At 34.7% G+C, this 20,509-nt stretch overlaps 1 protein-coding gene across 2 annotated transcripts in view; it reads left to right on the top strand.

The window, feature by feature from the left end:
• Window positions 1-11,738, top strand: part of Col24a1 (collagen type XXIV alpha 1 chain) — a 313,236-nt gene extending 301,498 nt beyond the window's left edge. For both annotated transcript variants that reach the window (XM_021255434.2, XM_004841343.4), the window contains 3 exons: window positions 1,529-1,638; window positions 6,897-7,112; window positions 10,270-11,738. In XM_021255434.2, the coding sequence (XP_021111093.1) occupies window positions 1,529-1,638; window positions 6,897-7,112; window positions 10,270-10,416 (473 nt within the window). In that variant the 3' untranslated portion in view covers window positions 10,417-11,738. The remainder of the gene's footprint in view (window positions 1-1,528; window positions 1,639-6,896; window positions 7,113-10,269) is intronic.
• The last annotated feature ends 8,771 nt before the right edge of the window (window positions 11,739-20,509 follow it).

Below are 20,509 nucleotides of genomic sequence, written 5' to 3'. Positions count from 1 at the left end.
GGATTGACAAAGAGGAGAACACTCAAGGATGTTTTTGGATTTCAGAGGAAGCCCAGGATGAGCTAGAGAAATCCTTGCTATGGGGTAAAGAGGAATGGAGAAGGATCTCTACCTACTGTAAAAATGATTGTCTTGCATTTTTGTGGGGGGTGTTCTCTTTATTAGAAATATTTTTCATGGTAATACATTATCTAACTTTCTATAATTAGAAGGGGAATATCATAAATTTCATACTGTTTTACTCTGACAAAATAAATAAATATCTCTTCCAAAACCAGAGCACTTAAAAGTTTCTAATTTATGCATTCCATTGTTATAATAAAAAGATGTACATATTCCAGTATCCGCAGTATTGCACAGTGCTCCTATATAAGTGTACATTCCTTTAAACTTTTTACTTTCCCTTGAATTTTCTTTATTTGTAGGCAAGGTTTAGATATAGAAGTTGCAGGGCAGATGCCATTCCTTTTTAATGCAAGAAAGCAAGGCTGCTTCACCCAAAAACTCCTGTCCTTTGTGTTTAGAATAGGATACTATTTCAATATTCTGTGTCTTTCATTTTGGAATTGAGATGCTGGTGTAATGTTTCTCAGTCTGAGTATTTTCTATAGTCAGATTTTAGGCTCCATTTTATTCTCTTGAGCACTCCATGGAGGCAAAAATTGACAGGCTTACAATAGCTATAGAGACTTGAGTTTTTCCCACTTAGGAATCTAAAGCAGAAAGCACAAAAATGATGACCATTTCATTGTACATTTTTCTTTCTAAAAACAGAGTGTTTTATTCATTTTATTTTAATTATCAGTATTATCTCTAAAGATATATTTTTTCATAAACTGAAGGTTTTTTTGTTTTGTTTTTTGGAGTTTTTTTTGAGACAGGGTCTCACTATGAAAGTCAGGCTGACCTTAAACTCACTATGTAGCCCAGGATGGCCTCAAATTTAGCAATCCTCAACCTCCAGGAGTGCTAGGATTACAGGCATGTGCCACCATGCCCAGCTTGAACTTGCTTCTACTTTAAACAAAATATTTATGTTAGACTTCTGACAATGTAAACAGAAATATACACAAATTAACTTCACAAATATACTGTACTTCATTAATGTCAAATTTTTATTATTATTTAACTTTATAATACCTTTAGTTGTGTTCTTACCTGTAGTATGAAGCAATAAATTTAGCCATTGTATCATCTTAATTAAAATTATGAAATACCCTTAAACTGATAGATGTGAAATATAGAGTTTTCAGTATCCATTTACACAATGATTACAACTTTCATTTATTCACTAAATGTAAATGTGTTTATAGTCTTCTAAGTATTTTAACAGAGAAGACTATGATAATATATAAAGTATGTGTTATGCTGGGGATTTAGCTCGGGGTGCCGCACCTGCCTTGCAAACGCAAGGTCCTGAATTCGATCCCCAGTACCAGAAAAAAAAAAAGATGAAGTATGTATTATGATACATATCTTAGTTTAGTATGACACCTATGTAACTTCATGTTTTACTATAAATTACTAGGAAAATACTGGATTGATCCAAATCTTGGATGCCCTTCAGATGCCATTGAAGTTTTCTGCAATTTTAGTGCTGGTGGCCAGACATGTTTATCTCCTGTTTCTGTGACAAAGGTATGTAATGAATTTTAGAATGTATGTTTTAGTATGTTACACAGTATCTGTAAATAATTGTTTTTAAAATTTTGTCACTTTAATTATAAATTTTAAGGGCTGGGGATGTAGCGCAGTGGTGCCGTGACTGCCAGGTAAGCACAAGGTTCTGAGTGTGATCCCTGGTACTGGAAAAAAATATATAAATTTTTTTTCCCATTAAGTTTATTGGTACATTTTAGGTATAAAATACAGCTACAGTCATCATTGGGATCTTGTAACATTACATGAGTCTCTTGGTTCTTATTTTTTTCCCCTTCCCCTGCCCTCCCTTCACCCCCTCCACCCTTCCCTATTTGCAAAGGCTTTGTTTCCATTTTTTTCCTTTTCTCATATTTTTTCTTTTCCCTTTTTTCCTTTCCCCTACCCCTCCCACTTCCCCTGCTCCTATAGACCTTTTCTTCCTATTACACAATATCAATTATACATTTTTTAAATTACAATATTAAGATCTAGGAGACATTACCACAGATTTTACAGATTTTAAAAAGATATAGAAAGCATATTACAAAAATCTTTTTTGAAATAAATTTGACAACTTCTAAGAAGTACCTTGAAAGACAAATTAATGAAACTAACTCTGGAGGAAATATAAAATTTGAATAGCACCTATTAAAGAAAGTATATTCCTAGCTTGAAAACCTACCTATATGACAACAGCAGGCTCATATACATTTTAAATGATAAATTATATCAAACAATTAAAGCAGAAAAAAGAAGGAACACTTCTCCCCTCATTTTAGGAACTCAACATTGTGCTAATCCTAAAACTGGATAAAGATAATAGAAGAAAAAAGTATGAATGTAGATAGAAATTTGTTTAACAAAACAAACTATTGGAAGTCAGATCTGGCAGTATGTAGAAAGTGGTTTTATTATAGGGATGCCAGTGTTGGTTCAGCATTGGAAGATCCACCCCCAAAAGTCATTATTTGAACAGAGGAAAGGAAAAAGCCATATAATCCTGTCACTAGTTGGAGAAAAAGTATCGGACTAAATTCCACAGCTGTTCATGGTAGAAGCTATCAGGAGACTAGACGTAGAAAAGAACCTTCTCAACAGATTAAAGACATGTACTCCATACTTCCAGTGAGAATGCCTTATATAAATGGAGAAGATACAATGCTTTCTGCTTAAGACGGGGAACAAGGGCAGATATGCTTACTCTTTATCTGTCCATTAAACTTTGAAACCTAGGCCCAACCAAAATAGTCTGGCAATAAAATGTCACAATTAGGATAGGACTGGCAAGGTATAAGTAAAATCTTTATATGTAGATGAAATGATCATCTACAGAGAGAATACTAAGAAATCTCTAGGAGCCTCTAGAACTTGTATTTGAATTTTGCAGGATTAGAAAACACAAGGTATATATAAAAATTCAGGTCTGTGTATACTTGCTATAAATGAAGAATTGGATATTGAAATTTAAAAGTTATGTAGGAGTACAAAGGACCTAGAAAAGGTAAAAAAAGAAAAAAAAAGACAAAAAACAGTGTTGGAAGACATTTAGTACCTAATTTTAAAACCTCTTCTAGAGCTACAGTAATCAAGGTAGTGTTGGTGTAAGGAAAGACATATAGATCATTGGAATAAAACAGAGAATCTAGAAATAGAACCACACATATAGGGTCCACTGAGTTTTGAAAGATTATTTAACATTAGCATTTTATAGAATATAAACTCAATTCAAGAGCCGAGGAAGAGATGGTGTTTCCAGCAAACAGCACTAGAACACCTGGTATCCATATATAAAAAATTAACCTCAACCCTTTTTTTCCATACATGAAAATAACTTGAAGGGATCTATGAACCTAAATAAGAAAGCCTAAAAGTATAAAACTTTAAGAAGAAATTATAAGGGAAAATGTTTATGAATTGTGTGTAGGCAAGAACTACCTAGGATACACAAAACATGATGTATAAAAGAAAAAAATTGATAAATGAGATTCCATCAAAATTTAGAACTTTAAATGACATCATTAAAATGAAAAGTAGTCCTTAAACAGACCATATTTACAATGCATATAACCTATGACCAGAATATATAAAGAATTCTTAGAGCTCATTAATAGACAACCCAATTAAAATGTAGACATAAGATGATAAATAGCCAGTATAGCACAAGGAATGGTGTGCAACTCTAGAATCAGAAAAATACTAATCAGTACAATAATAAGGTTGAATTATACACTCATTAGGGAGATGAAGTTAAAAGTTTTAAAAGCCTTGTCCTGACTTTTTCTTTTTGTTGGATTCTCCCCCTTTGCATTTAATTTGTCACGCCCAATGGATTCATTCTGCTGGGCTTCCTGGGGTTGTGACCCTCATTGTCTTTTCCTAGGGTATTGTCTAAAATTTTTTGGAGTGCCGGTTTGGTATTCATGAAGTTCCTGAGGTGCTCTTTATCATGAAAGTATCTTATTTCTCCATCAATTTTGAAAGATAGTTTTGCAGGGTACATCAATCTGGGTTGGAGGCTGTTTTCCTTTAGGGCTTGAAATACATCACTTCAAGCTCTTCTTGCCTTGAGGGTTTGCATTGAGAAGTCTTCTGTGATTCTGATGGGCTTTCCTTTGTATGTGATTTGTTTCTTTTCTCTCACTGCTTGTAGAATTTTGTTCTTCTGTTGGGTTTCTGGAATCCTAACTATTATATGCCTATGTGTAGATTTTTTTTGATTAAGGCTAGCTGGAGTCCTATATGCCTTACTTATCTGTATGTCAAGTTCTTTTCCCCTCTTTAGGAAGTTTTCTGCCATCACTTCTGTGAACAGTTTTTTTATGTCATCTGCACTTTTTTCTTTCTTCATTGACTCCAATCAGTCTTATGTTATTCTTCTTTGCATCGTCTAGCAGCTGCTGGATTGATTTCTCATGTTCCCTTACAATTTTAAAGCAATTTTTCTTTTTCTGGTCACTAATTGCAATCTTATCTTCTATATCTGAAATTCTATCCTCACATTGGTTCATTCTGCTGCACACTTTCGATGGAGTTTTTAATCTCCTGGAAATCTGTTTGTATCTGTTTTATGGATTCCATTTGTGTCCTATGTTGGGATTCCATCATGTTCCTCAGATCCTCTATTTTTTTTATCTGTGTCCCCTCTAGATTTGTTAATCATGTCTTGCACCATGAGCACAATTTTTGCAGTTATCTGAGTAATTATTTCTGATTTCATTTTTCCCAGATCCTCTTTTGTTGCCAGTTCAGAGAGTCCAGGTGGTTGAGTATCAGATTGTTCCATCTTGTTTCCCTTTGAGGTTGCTGTAGGTGATCCAGAAGTCTGTTTTTGAGGCTTGTTTACATGTCTTCTCATTTCCACGGGGGGGGGGGTGCTTCTGGTGCCCATGTGGCTCACCTTCTCTGCCCTAGGAGCTTGGGATGGCAGCAAGGGAGCTTCCTTCCAGGTTCTGGGACTGGCTCACCTTCTCTGCCCTAGGAGCATGGAATGGCAGTGGGGAGCTTCCTTCCGGGTGCTGGAACTGGCTCAGCTTCTCTGCCTTCGAGCCTGGGATGGCAGCAGGAGAGCTAAAAAAAAAAAATTATAAATTTTAAGAACAAAAATAGGTGTCCTTCATAATCTACCATATATGAGAAATGCTTTTTTATAAAACTCACAGTAAATCTTGACATCTTCATTGTGGTTCTTCCTTTTTAAATTCTATTTGTACATGCTTGCAGTACATAATGATTACGTTCATCATGGGAAGTTGGTACATGTACCTAACACATCTGCATTCTTTTGTTTTCATCCCTTCCCCCTCTTTCTTCCTCCCTCCATCTCTTGGTCTCCAGCTTGGCTTATTCTACTGATCATATTTTTTAAATTCCTTAAAAATTATGCAATGTATGTTATGTTTTATACATGCACATATATTAGAAAATCCCTAAGCAGCTGCAATGTTGGTAATCAGTAATCAGTTTCCTAAAGTTTTGCTGAAAATTACATCATCATCACTAAAACTTGCCATAAAAGCTCTCTGCTTTTTATTGATTGGGCACGTCATAACATCCCTTAAACATCCACTGATTATTACTTAAAATTTCTTTCAAGTATAGTTCTACAAATCAACTATTTAGAATGAAAGTACGTTAGTTTAGTTTAACATTGGGTGTTATAACAGTTATTTATAAAACCTAAACCCTAGTTCTACTTGCAACATATGTTGAAATCAAAACTACATTTCTTTCTTTTTCTGATTAAACCAGCTAGGCATATTACCAAGAATATTTTTCTCATTGGCAAAGAATCGATACATGTGCCTATTGCATGTTTTGTCCACCGTAAAAAGGCAACAGCTAAAATATACAGTCTCTAGCTGCTTATTGTTAAATTACCCTCTCCTTTATGAACCAGGTGCTCCACTGTTTTGTCTCAACAGATATTCACCATTATTATCCTGAAAGAGACAGAAGGATTCTCCCATTCCTAGGGAAACCATGTACCTGTAACAACAAGCAGCTTTATAGTCCCACTTCCAAAATATCCATGTGATCTTCCCGCTCCCCTGGAATTTGGCCTTGCTTGAGTAATGCTAAAACAATGATAACAATAATGTCTAAAGGTATCAAAAAATTTCTCTGTCTGAGCCTGGAAAATATGCAATCAGACCCCTTAACTGACTAGAACTGCTTTAGGGTCTGTCAACGCAAATAATAAGATTTTGTCCTTGTCCATAAAGGCTCTCATAGTTAAAATTCCTCATTATTATAATCTGTAACTTACCTTTGGAAACTCACACAGAAAACAAATCTCAAATGAAGGCACAAAATTTCAGATTTTTATGGGAAAATATTATTAAAGCACTAACCTAAAACAAAATGTTGCTGCATTTTAGGTAATAATATAAAAATTATATTCTTTATTTTACTATATGTGGTAGACTACTGGTATGGTGAAGCCAGTTATGTAGGCTTAAAAGAGCCTATTTTAATGCTTCTTCACACTCCAGGTGCAGTGACATCACCTGGGTAGTCTAAATCCAGCCATGCTGGGAGTGTTTCCATCATGGAAATCAGATAGTGCTATAAATCAGGGATTTTTCTTCTGGGAGCCAGTGGTTAAACAATTACCAGTACATCAATGACTAGCATTTAAATTCTAAGAAAAGTAGTTTTCTTTGGCTTCCTCTCAAGGACTTTCCTTAAGTTTCCCCAAACTAGAAGTTTCTAAATTGCCACATCTTATAACTTACATATTGTTTCTATAATACCAGTTGGAGTTTGGAGTTGGGAAAGTCCAGATGAACTTCCTTCATTTACTGAGCTCAGAAGCTACCCATGTCATCACCATTCACTGTCTGAACACCCCAAGGTGGACAAGTGCACAAACAAGTGGCCCAGGATTGCCTGTTGCTTTCAAGGGATGGAATGGTCAGATTTTTGAGGAAAACACTCTACTTGAACCTGAAGTGCTTTTAGATGACTGCAAGGTAAGAAAACAGCACTTTTTGATTGTTCAGTGTAACAACTTAAAATTCATAAAACTATAAAATTAAAACAATAAGAGTAAGAGTTTAATTACAATCTTCAGATATAGGACAGTAAGTTTTAATGTGTCTGACTTATTACAGCACATCTTTTAGACTCAGTCACTTGTTTACAGCACATCAACTTTTGTTATACCAATTGATTATTCATGGATTTTTACACATAAAAGAAGTGTTAATATGTAAGTTTTTCCCCATGGGAAATAAATATACCTGGATGCATATATTTATATTCTATAAATATATCTAGATTAGATTAAGAAGGTAGAGCATATAGATAAACAGATCCTTTGGTGTGTTTTCACATTATGATTTTATATTTCATTACTGCATGAAGGACGAGTTTAGAGATAAGTATTTTTTCATTTTGCCAGTTCTTATACAATTAAATATGGATATAATTGGAGATGCCCCTATACTCAGTATTTAAATTGTAGCTCATTTTTACTATTAAAATCAAATAATATTGTGAAAAACCTATTATTTTAAAACATTGTCTTATTGAGCAGGTGTTGACAAGTTACAATCAATATACTAAATCTGGTCTACCACCTATTTTCTTTCTTTCAGGGGGTAGGGGGTACTGGGGATCGAACTCAGGACCTTGCTCTTGCAAGGCACATGGTGGAAACACTGAGCTAAATCCCCAGCCCCTTACCACCTATTTTCATAAATAAATTTTTATTGGAACACAACCACACTCATTCACATACTTATTATATGGCTAATATCATACCAAAATGGCAGAGTTGAGGACATGTGACAGAGACTATCTGGCCCTTTAGAGAAGAGTTTGTTAACCCTTGTTAGAGATAATAGAGCTGTCCACCTTATATATAGAACTAACTGTTCTATAAAGCCCATGATTTACTTAGCGTCTCTTACCATTTCCAGAAGATTCTACTTTTTCACAGCATTTCATTCCCAGACAAACAGTGCTTAAGTATTTAAAAAATCATATCTAGGGGCCGGGGATTTAGCTTAGCAGAGACGCTGCCTGCCCTGAAAGCGCAAGGACCCTAGTTCGATCCCCAGTACCAAAAAAAAAAATCATATCTAAATAGTCAAAAGTATATAGTTCTTACTCTCTGTATTCAAAAAGATCAACATCACCTACAAATTCAGGTAATATTTACAATCTTTTCCAGAAATTTTTCTGTGACACATTAGTACCTCTGAGACACAATCCAAATTTATCAACTCAAATTTATCATCAGCACTTATGACAACCAGACACCAATCTACTTTTTCAACTTGGGCTTTTATTGACTAACACTATGGTCAAACTTATCTACTTGATATAATAATAATTGCAACAACTCCTATTACTATTTATTGATTGTATATACATTGTGTTATTTCCTCAAAACAGCATAACAAAGTATTACTCCCATTTTATAGGTAAAAATGTGAAAGCATAAAGATCTTACTTAAGGTCATACACCTCATTAGTGGAAGGACAAGAAAACAATCTCAGGTATATACAGCTCCAAAACCCAAGCCTAAGGATTTTCTTTGAAATCTCATTTAATCTTCAACCCTAGGAGATAGGTTTTTATTATTTGCATTCTATTTGTGAAGAAATTGGTAAGATCTGGATTTCTATTAAAATTTGTTCCAGGTTGGCCTGGGATTTAGCTCAGTGGTTCTGCTGCCTGCCTCGCAAACACAAGGTCCCGAGTTTGATCCCCTGTACCAAAAAAAAAAATTGTTTCAGGCCAAAGTCTGTGTCTTTAACCTCCAGGTTAGACTGATTTTTACAACCACCATGTACTTTCCCATCTGTTTTTGTTTGTTTGATTGATTAATTTGTTGTTTTGGTGGGGGCTGTTGTCTTCTTTATGCCTCTCCTTTTCTCTGAAATGCCCTTCTCTACATCTCAAGCCAAGTGAAAGCTTTAGGCAGGCAGACTTTAAGACCTACTAAATCTAAGTTCTCAATTTTCATGACGCATGTCTTGACAACTCTAGTTAAAAACAAGGAATTTAGCACTCATTGTCTACATTATTTATATTGCACTTACCTTATATGGTCTTGTAGGATGGTTGTTTGTTTTTCCTCTCTCCACCTAGATTTATAGGCTGCTAGAATTAAGACACCAGGACCAATTTGTTCGCCTTTATATTTTCCCAGCACTGTAAGAGAATTGAAAATTACATTTTATTCAGCTGTGCTAAATGTGTACTTAGTATTCAGTAAATATTCCTCAAAAGACTTAATGAATGAATCTAACAGTGTCTTACGCAAAGAATTGTAGGCCTAGTTATCACATCAAACTTATGACATTAGACAACTTATCTTCAGTGAGCTTCAATAGTCTTAGCTTCAAAAATGAAATTGATACTTTAAGAAATCTCTAAAGTTTCTTCAAATTTTAAAATTCATGATAATGTTGTGAAAGAGTAAGTGAACAAATTTCTGAATAAAAAGCTTCACAAAACTAGTCAGTTGCATTTATCTATTTTGTTTTGTTGAGTCTTCATAATGGGACATTTTATAGCACATTACTGTTCCCTAGAATTTATCAGAAACTGTAGAACATACAGTAATAAGAAAACAGAAAGGCTTGGAAGGAAGAGAGAAAAGAGGGAAACTATATATATGGAGCTATGGGATGGAAAAAGAAAACTAAAAGATAAATCAAGCTAATTATACTTTAACCACTTCTGACCCAGGTGATTTCTGGTTTTTTCCTGCAGAAAGTACAGAGGTTCAGATAACTCATTCCATTTCACCTAAGAAGAATGTTCACCCTAAAGAATCAGTCACAAATATAGAAAAAGAGAACAGATGAGTGTTACTCATTAAGGATACACAGACTCTTAATTCATATCTGGTCCAGTGACCCTCTGATAGTAGAAGCAAAAGCCTGGCATGAGCATCTGGTTGTGAAAAATCAGAACCAATACCATTAGAAAGATGGAGTAAGCCTCTATTTCCAATTATTAATAGTAATTATTACTATTCATGCTAAATATTTCATATCCATTATCACTAATCCTTAAAACAAACATACATTTTCTATGAAGGGCATTGTCTACTGAGAATCACTGCTAATGAAAACAGTTAAGTATGAAAGCATTTTGTTCTTATTTTCCAGATTCAGGATGGCAGCTGGCATAAGGCAAAATTCCTTTTTCACACCCCTGACCCTAATCAACTTCCAGTGATCGAAGTACAAAAACTTCCTCATCTCAAAACTGAACGAAAGTATTACATTGAAAGCAGTTCCGTATGCTTTCTCTAAAGTCTTTGGATTAGTTGAAATTTCATGCTATTGGTCATAATTGCTGCAAAGGAAAAAAATACAGACAGAAAAATACTGCCATTTTGAAATGCATGGAATAAAGACATTGGCTAAATCTTAAAGAATCTCAGGAAGAAAAGACTTCCTCCTAAGAAGGAGAAAAGGCATTTTTAAAGGACTCTCATTGATAAAGTATTTAATTCTTTTAAAAAGTTTATTGATCTGAGCTTTGTTAGATAATTCCCTAGAACTAAAAATTTATAAACATGAAATTCTTCAGGATATCCTTTATTTTTTGACTGAAAACAACGTACCCATTAGACAGCTGGAGATGCAGAGCACTGTGGGGCAATACTGGCTAATGCTCCCAAATGTGCAATGCTTCTGTCTAAAAATTGCAAGCCACAGTCTAATATGTCTTATTTTCTCAAACACTAAGCTGTATTCAGGTCCCCAATGGGCATATACATCTTAGCTGGTGGTACACTACCTCTTATATGTTGCCTTTTTGTGTTGCTTGGTGCTCTTTCTAAAACATGGTGCTTGTGGCTTTTGTAGACTATTTTATTTCTTTTTTTCATCTTTGTCATTAAGAGTGTATGTACTGGTTACATCAAGATATGTTTTGATTGTTAGTGCTAATTTTAATTTGTTTTGGTCACATAATAACAAGTAAAGCAATTATTTATATGAAGTCCTTGTTTTATTTTAAAATTCTCTTTGTACATAAAAGTTAAAGCCAGAACATTGTAACCTGTGCTTGTACACAAGAGAACTGGGAGATTTCTTTTTGTGTTATTTTTAAATTGTTGTAAAAAATATTTTAGGCCACCTACATGCAGTAGTAGGTTTGGGTTAGAGATAAGGGGTTGAGATACTGTTTTAAAAATCCATGATCATCTGAGATGATACTTTATGTATATATATTTTGTAAAGTTTTAATTCAGCAAATCCTCTGAAATTGCTGCTGTTTTAAATTATAAAAACATTATATTTCTGCTTTGTAGAAATTATGTTTTGTAGTACTCGTTGATTTTGTTTCACTGTTCTTAAATTTAATGTTAGGACTTAAAAGAACTTATCTTACCAATTTTTAAAGCGACCTCCAGGAAAAAAAAGTCTGCTACCACTTAAAATAGGTTTACCTAGTCCAGTCTCTCCTTGTTGTCAGAGAAATATTAGTTCACTATTAAAATAAAAATATTATACCTCTTACTATATAGAAAAGCTTGTTCATCGATTATAAAAAATATCTTTGCCACAGAAAACCACACTTACATATCTATAATAAATACGTGCTTTAAGTCATTTTTGGTGATATTTGTTTTTCTTGTTATATTACTATCTGAATGCTAGACCCTGTAGCACAACCACTCTGTACTATACATGTTTACATTATTTAAAAATATCTGTTATATACCTACAAAAATATAGGACCTATTTTTAATCATTGGAGCCATGGCACAGAGATAAACCCTCACATAATATGGTCACATGATTTTCAACAAGGACACTAACAACAGTCAATGACTAGAGGACTGTGTTTTCAACAATCATGCTGGGGAAACTGGATATCCACATCCAAAAGAATGAAGTTGGACTAATAACATCATATACAAAAATTAACTCAAACTGTCATCAAAGATTATGTAAAAGCGAAAACTATAAAACTCGTAACAGGTAGGAAAAGCTGGGCATCATACTTCTGATTCCAAAACTTTTTATAAAGCTACTGTAATCAAAACAGTTTCCTGATGGCATAAACATAAAAGCCAGGTGCAATGGCATATGCCGATAATTCCAGCTACTGGGGAGGCTCAGGCCCATGGGAGGATCACAAATTCAAGGCCAGCCTGGGAAACTTAGTGAGACTCTGTCTTAAAAATAAAAAATTTAAAAATGGCTGAAGATGTAACTAATGCACAAGACTGTGGGTTCAATCCCAGTACAGAGGGAGGGAAGGAAGGAGGGAGGGAAGGAGGAAGGCAGCAAAGAAGAAAGGGGGAAGGAAGGGAGGGAGTTGCCTACAACTTAATAAAGTAACAAGCAACTCAATTCAAAAAATGGGCAAATGGCTTGAACACACTTTTCTCCAAAGAAGATATATAAATGACCAATGGATGAAAAGGTGCTCCATGGGAGGCTGGGGATATGGCTTAGTGGCAGAGCACTTGTCTAGCATGTGCAAGGCTCTAGATTTGATTCTCGGCCCTGAAAAAAACCTTTTAATCAGGGCTGGGAGTTTAGCTCAGTGGTGCCGCCTCCTGCCTTGCAAGCACAAGGTCCGGAGTTCGATCCCCAGTACCAAAAAAAAAATTCGTTTTTAATCACTAGTTATTAGGGAAATGCAAGTCTGAGCCGCAGTGAAGTATGATTTTTTTGGTAGGACACAAAAATACGCTTGGTCTTTGTCCCCAGTTGTGGCACAAGGCATCTAAAATCCTTGGTACTTCCTGAGTACATTTTCTTACTTACAGTTAACACCCTTTCAATTATAGGTGGATTTATGCTAATTAGTTAATTTAGGTTAGGCACCTTAAGTAACCTCAGGATGGAGCTGGTCACAAGAAAGACCAAGTGATTAGAGTTGAAACTTTTTTTTTTTTTAGAGTTGAAACTTTAAATATCACTTCACACATGTAGGAAGGGGAGGAGGGCAGGACTGGAGACAGAATTCTATTTTTAATTTTTTTTTCTTTTTTGATAGTACTTGGGATTGAACACAGGGCCTTTACATAAGGCTATATCCCCAGGACTTTTTATTTTTTATCTTTGAGACAGCATCTCACTAAATTGTTTGGGCTGGGCTCAAATTTGGGATACACCTGCCTTGGCCTCCCATAGTGCTGGGATTACAGGCATGGACCAAAACACTCTCAAACACTGAGAAACAAAGAGCTTTATGGTTGATGAATAGATTTGTAATTCCTTAGAAGGAGAAATACAGATAGGGTATGGAAGTTTTGCATGCCCCAACAGTAACTTGACTATGCATCTCTTCCAATTTATTGTTCCTGAGTTGTTTCCTTCATAATAAACAAAGAAATGTAAGTAAAATGTTTTCCTGAGCTCTGTGAGTGAGCCATTCTAGAAAATCGTCAAACTGGAGGAGTCATGGGAACTAGCGATGGGACAGAATTACAGGTGGCCTGGAATTAACGATTGGCATCAGAAGTAGAGGCAGACTTGTGGGACTAAACCTGTAAGTCTCTGGAATCTAATGCTAACTTCAGGTAGTTGGTGTCGGAATTTAATGAAATTATTGAACAAGCATGATGGTGTCTGGAGAACTGAAGGCTTGGTTGTTAATGTTGGAAAACACCCTAGCCATTAGGATGGTTATTATAAAAATAAATAAATAGAAAATAACAGGTGTACATGAGGCTATGAAGAATTTGAAAGACTTGTGTACAACTGGTAGGAATGAAAATGCTGTAGCCACAGAGGAGAATAGTTTAGTGCTTCCACAAAAAGTCAATTATAAAATTACCATATCATCCAGCAATTCTACTTCTAAGTATACACTCCAAGGAATTCAAAGCAGAAACTCAAGCAGATATTTGTACACAATTATTCACAACAACCTAAAGGAGGAAACAACAGAAATGTCAATCAGCAGACGAATGGATAAACAAATATGGTATATAGTTATACATATAATAGAATATTGTTCAGTCTTAAAAAGGAATATAAATTTGATATATGTTACACCATGGATGAACCTTGAAAACACTGTCAGTGAAATAAGCCAGACACAAAAGGATAAACTGTATGATTCCAATCATATGAGGTACCAAGAGTAGACAAATTCCTCTAGACAGAAAGTACAATAGAGATTACCAGAGATGGGATTGAGGTAAAGATTGTTTAAAGATAAGTACTGAGTTTCTGTTTGAGATGATGTCAAAGTTCTGGAAATAAATGGTGATAGTGGTTGCATAAAAACTGAACAGTGTGCCTAACATGATTAAAATAGTTTTATACTCTGTGTATTTTACCACAATTTCACATGCAGCCATAGCAAAGATGTCTGCCTGTTGAGGAAAAAAGAAATATCTTCAGAGGTTGATTCTAAATGAAACAAAACATGTCCTAAAAATCTATGTGCAATACTTTCTATTCCAAAAATAACTTAGTTCAGAAATATAAATAATTTGTTTTTTGAGACAGGGTCTTGCTGTGTAGTTCAGGCTGGGCTTGAACTCACTGTGTAGCCCAGGCTGGTCTCAAACTCATGCTCCAGAGCACTGTGATTACAGGCATGCGCCACCATGCCCTGCAGATTTTTCTAAATATAATTTAAGAAATGTATATGGAATACAAATATCTGGCTTTAGGTTTTAAATGTGTTCCTGAAATACTAATTTCAAGACAAATCCACTTAAACACAGACAGCATATAGTTCAGTGGTTCAGAGTGCTCAGAGGATTAACTGTATGATTTGGGGTGCATTCTGTATTCATTGGCTCAGTTTCTTCACTGTTAAATGGGGATAATAAAATTACTTAATTTCATTTGGAAGTTCAGTGGATTCAACATATTAACATGGGATCATGCTTAAAATAGTACCTGACACAAAGTAACCATTCTATATATGTTTGCTGCTACTATTGCTTTCCTAATCATTCCATGATAGTTATCACCAAAGAAAGTTGCACCGAATTCCTTCGCAAAATTATTCATCGGTGTTAAAACCATGCTATACACCATAAATTGCTTTGTAAATACAGATTTTTATATTTTACATAATATATATGTTAAGTATAAAGACTACAAAAATGAAGTGCAGCTCTATGTGTAATTAACAAACATGCCTTGATTTTCCCCACATTTTTAAATTATAGTGGTGCTTTTAAGGTAAATATCACAAATCTTCTCTGCAGTGTGAAGCCATACCAGAAGAAATATTGGACTTACAACCAGAAAACTTGATTCAGTCCCAAGCCTTCCATTCATTGCAAAAGCCACTAATTCTGTTACCTTATTTATACTGGGAGTTTTTTAATCTGCTTGTCCTATTACATGACAGAGGTGTGTTAAGACTTATCTGTTTCTCCTTTTGTTTCCCTCCTTTTTGCTTCATAAATGTAATTCACTGCATTCAATTAATCCAGTGACATGGTAGTAAATGAAGCAAAGGACGAGATAATCCCTAACTAGTAGTATTTGACCATTTCCATGGTGTAAATAATACTACCAGAATTAATTTCAAACTACAAATATGGTATTATTGAATAGGAAAAGATATGCACAGTGGCCACAATAAGCTAGTCCAAGTAACCTGCAGGTAAAAATTGATCATATCCTCTTTAATCAATTACTTTGTAATTATGAAATATCACTTTTAACTCTAGTACTGCCCCTTGTCTTAATGTCTATTTTGCCTATAATTAGTACATTTATACCAGCTTTCTTTTGGTTAATGTTTGTGTGATATACCTTTGCCCTTTTAAACAAATTTTAACCTCTCTGTATCCTTTTATTTAGTTATATCCCTTATAGGCAGCATAAGCTTGTATATTTTATTATTACTCCACTTAGGTAATTTTAGACTTCTAGTCACTTAATATAATTAGTTATAGTTGCATTTAAACCTGCTATCTTAATATTATTTTGTATTTGTCTCATCTCTAATATTTTCCTCCTTTATTGCCCTCCTTTGGATTGGTGAAATATTCCATATGTTTATCTTAGCTATTAGCTATACACTACTTCTATTTTCTTTTAATAGCTACCCTAGAGACTACAGTAAGTGTCCTTTACCTTGGAGAGGCTATATCAATTAGTACTTTTCCACTTTCCAGACAGTCCAGGATGTTACAACATTTTTATTTCTTTTAGCTTTTGCTAGCATTTTGGAATATTATTCTCATGTATCTTTATTGTATATACATGTAAAACCTTGTAGGATATTATTTACTAATATTTTTAACTGGCAAAATGCATTCAGTTCCACCTATTTCCCTTGTTTGAACCTTTTTTTTTCCCCTTCATTACAGTGCTTTCAATAGGGATAATTTGCTGCCTTCTGAATCCCCTTAAGTATTTCCTTTAATGTGGATCTGCTGCTAACAAATTCTATTTTCTATTTGTCTTAAAACTATTCCCTTTTGACGGGCATTTGGGCTGTTTCCAAGTTTTAGCTATTACAAACTGCGCTGCTGTGAACATGGGTGCACATATATCACTGTGGTATGATTCTTTTAATTCTTTGGGGAAGATCCCCAGCAGTGGAATAGCGGGGTCAAATGGGATTTCCAGTCCTAGTTCTTTGAGGTATCTCCATACTGATTTCCACAGTGCTTGCACCAGTCTACACTCCCACCAGCAGTGGAGCAGGGTTCCTCTTTCCCCACAGCCCCGCCAGCATTTGTTATTGGTTGATTTCATGATAGCAGCCATTCTTTCTGGAGTGAAGTGGAATCTCAGCGTTGTTTTCATTTGCATCTCTCGAATGACCAGTGACGTTGAACATTTTTTCATGTATTTCTTTGCTATTTCTACTTCTTTGTCTGAGAAATGTCTGTTCATTTCAGATGCCCATTTTTGGATTGGGTCTTTAAATTTGAGAGGTCTGATCTTTTGAAGTTCTTTATAGATTCGAGATAGTAGACCTTTGTCTGAGGAAGAGCAGGTGAAGATTTTTTCCCACATTGTGAGTTGTTTCTTCACACTGCTGTTGGTTTCTCTTGCTGTGCAGAAGCTTTTTAATAAGAAGAGATCCCATTTGTTGATTGTTTGTGCTAGTGCACGGGCAACTGAGGTTTTGTTCATAAAATCTTTTCCTACACCGATGGCTTCAAGGGTTCTACCTAACCTCTGTTCCAACTGGTTCAGAGTTTCTATTTTAATATTTAGATCTTTAATCCATTTTGATTTTAGTTTAGTGCATGGTGAGAGATACAGGTCTAGTTTTAATCTTTGGCAAGTTGAAGCCCAATTTTTCCAGCACCATTTATTAAAGAGGCTATCTTTCCTCCAGTGAGGGTGTTTGGCTCCTTTGTCGAAGATGAGATGGCTGAGTGTGTCTGGTGTTGTTTCTGCATCTTCTAATCTGTTCCACTGGTCCTCAAGCCTGTTTCTTTGCCACTATCATGCTGTTTTTATCACAGTAGCTTTGTAGTAGAGTTGCAGGGTGGGGAGTGTGATACCCCCTTGCCATGTCTCTGTTACCTAGAATTGCTTTTGCTATTCTGGGTCTCTTCTTGCTCCAAATGAATTTTTGGATTGTTTTCTCGAGGTCTATGAAGTATGCTGCTGGGATCTCAATTGGAATTGCATTAAATCTATATAGCAGTTTTGGAAGTATGGCCATTTTCACTATATTAATCCTTCCTACCCAGGAGCAGGGGATGTCTGTCCATTTTCTGATATCATCTTCAATCTCTCTTTTCAGAGTGCCATAGTTTTCAGAGAAGAGGTCTTTGATTTCTTTTGTTAGGATGATTCCTAGGTATTTCAGTTTTTTTGGATGCTATTGTGAAAGGAATTATTTGGCCTTTTTCTCAGTGAGTCTGTCATTTGTGTAGAGGAAAGCTATTGATTTTTATGTGTTGATCTTGTAACCAGCTACTTGACTGAATTTGGTTATTAAGTCTAGACTGGAGACTGGATAAAGAAAATGTGGGGTTTTTTTATAAAATGGAATACTACTCAGCCATAAAAAATGAGAAATTAGAGACATTTATAGCTAAGTGGATGCACATTGAGGCAATACTCTTAAGTGAAATAAATAGGACACACATGTGTAAATACCAAATAGTTTCTCTGGTGTGAGAAACTGAAAGTGTAAATAAGGACTAAATGTATAATAGGTCATGTGAAATAGGAAGAAAAGGGGCAAAGGGGAAGGAAGTGGGAGGGCTAAGGGAAAGGATAGAAGGGAATGGGATTAATATGAGAAAATGGAAAAACAGGAACAAAATTTTTGTAAATAGGGAGGGCTGGAGGGGTTGAAGGGAGGGCTGGGCAAGGGTGAAAAACAAGAACCAAGAGAGACTATGGAAAGGTGCAAATTTCCAATGATGAATGTCATTATATTGTATACCTAAAATGTACCAACTATTAGAATGAATAATCGATAATGTAAAATAGGAATAAAAGGTCCAAAGGGGTAAGGGTAGTGGGAGGCACAGGGGAAAGGAAAAAATGATGAGAAATGGAAAAAATGGAAATAAAGTCTTTGTAAATAGGGAAGGGTGGAGGGCATGAAGGGAGGGCTAGGAATGGGGAAAAAATAAGAACCAAGATGCATTATATAAAGGTACAATTCCCAATGAGAAATGTAATTGTGTTGTATACCTACAATGTACCAATAAAAGAATTTAACACAAAAAACACACAAAAACTATTCCCTTTGTCTGTAGGGCATTTTGTTGGATATAGTATTTCAGATTGTCATTTATTTTCTTTTAAAGTTATGATTTTATTTTCCTCTAGCTTCCATTATTTCTGTTGACATATCAGCTTCAAGTTTCATATTTGCTCTACTGAGAACACTGTGACTTTTTTCTTCTCTTAAGATATTATTGTTTGATTTTTAACAGTTTTACTACTATGTGCTTAGATTTCTGTGTACTTATTTGCTTGAGATTCAAAGTTCTTTTAAAATCTGTGACTTAATCTCTCTGGTAAGCTTCAGAAAATTTTGCCATGGGTTTGTTCAAATATTACTATAGATAATTTTATTATTCTTCCCTTTAGACTTCAGTTACACATACTTTAGACATTTATTTTGCATATCTTATGTTCTTTATATTTTTTATCTTTTTCTTTATGCTTATCTTTTTTCTTACTGATTTACCTTTCAGTTCATTAAACCTTTCAGAATTTATTTATAACATGTTTATAAACTTATGTGATGTTAAACTGGCCAGTTTTATATACTGTAATTTTTCAGTTCTAATTCTTTGGGGTGATCTTCCATATTATCATTTATCATTTATTGAGTTATTAATCACAATAGACTAAAAGTTCATATCTGACTTTATTCTAACATCTGAATGTCCTAAAAAATTGATTGCTTATTTCTTTCTTTTAGTTTCCTGTAACTTGGCCTTGTTTCTTGGCATATTTAACAATTTTAAATTGTCAGATGTTATCAGTAAAAAACTGCAGAAACTGTGAAATAACTCCCTCCCAAGATTTAATTTTCTTTTGTTAGGTAGTTGGACATAACCAGTGACTGAGATAGGTTAGGACTGGATTTTAGATTCTAAAAGCTTGTCTCTTCAAGTTTTTCATTACTCTCATGGGATAGTTTTTCAGGTAGCTCAACTGAATGACTTGGGCAGTGATAGGGACCTTGTCCTCCTTTGTCAGCCATAAACTCCAAGTTCCATTTCTTTCATTCCTCCACCTCACGAGTCTTGAAGACTGCCCAGAACTCCAGGAAACTTTTTCTGCTCATCAATTTCCTCAAGGGAAAAAGTACTGGAGAAGGTCCAGTTGACTTTAGTGTATTTCCTTTGTATTTACTAATTCTTTAGTCCTGGCTACTTTGGATAATCATTGAATCTATCAAACATTAATTTTTATATTCATCCAGATTTTACAGTTGTTCTTAGCAATAAGTTTGGTATGGTACAAGCAATTCTATCATAATTAGAAGCAGAAGTTTCCCTGTTTGTAATAATGAAGAAAAATCCCTGCTCTTTATTCCATTTTTTTACTCATTGTTGTAGGAATTACATTAATCTCTACCAGTCTACTTACAGCTAATACTGAATAACGTCAGGTAAAATTGTATGCTTGAACCTTGTATACTTGCAATACCATATTTCTACTTAATCGACTTATTCTTTCTGCTATTGTTCTCATATATAATACATCTGCATATTTTGCAAATCCATGGGGTTATATTTTTGCTTAACCACTTGGTTTTTAATTATGAAAATTTTTAAATATATAAATATTTTCCTACAGGTCCGAGTCATCATTTGATATCAGTTCCTTTCATGTGAAGGATTTCTTTATCACTTTTTATATCACTTTATCACTTTTTATACTGTTGGCCAGCTGGTGATGACCCTTTGGTTTTCCCCTTATTTCATTTTTATTTTTTGCAATAGTAGGGATTGAATTCATGACCTTC

This window comes from Heterocephalus glaber, unplaced genomic scaffold (genome assembly GCF_053883595.1).
Source record: "Heterocephalus glaber isolate CG9 unplaced genomic scaffold, H.glaber_assembly_v1.0 deba00001442, whole genome shotgun sequence".
NCBI classification, from domain to species: Eukaryota; Metazoa; Chordata; class Mammalia; order Rodentia; family Bathyergidae; genus Heterocephalus; species Heterocephalus glaber.
The sequence above is the reverse complement of the archived record's forward strand: the minus strand, read 5'-3'. Positions and strand labels throughout refer to the sequence as shown.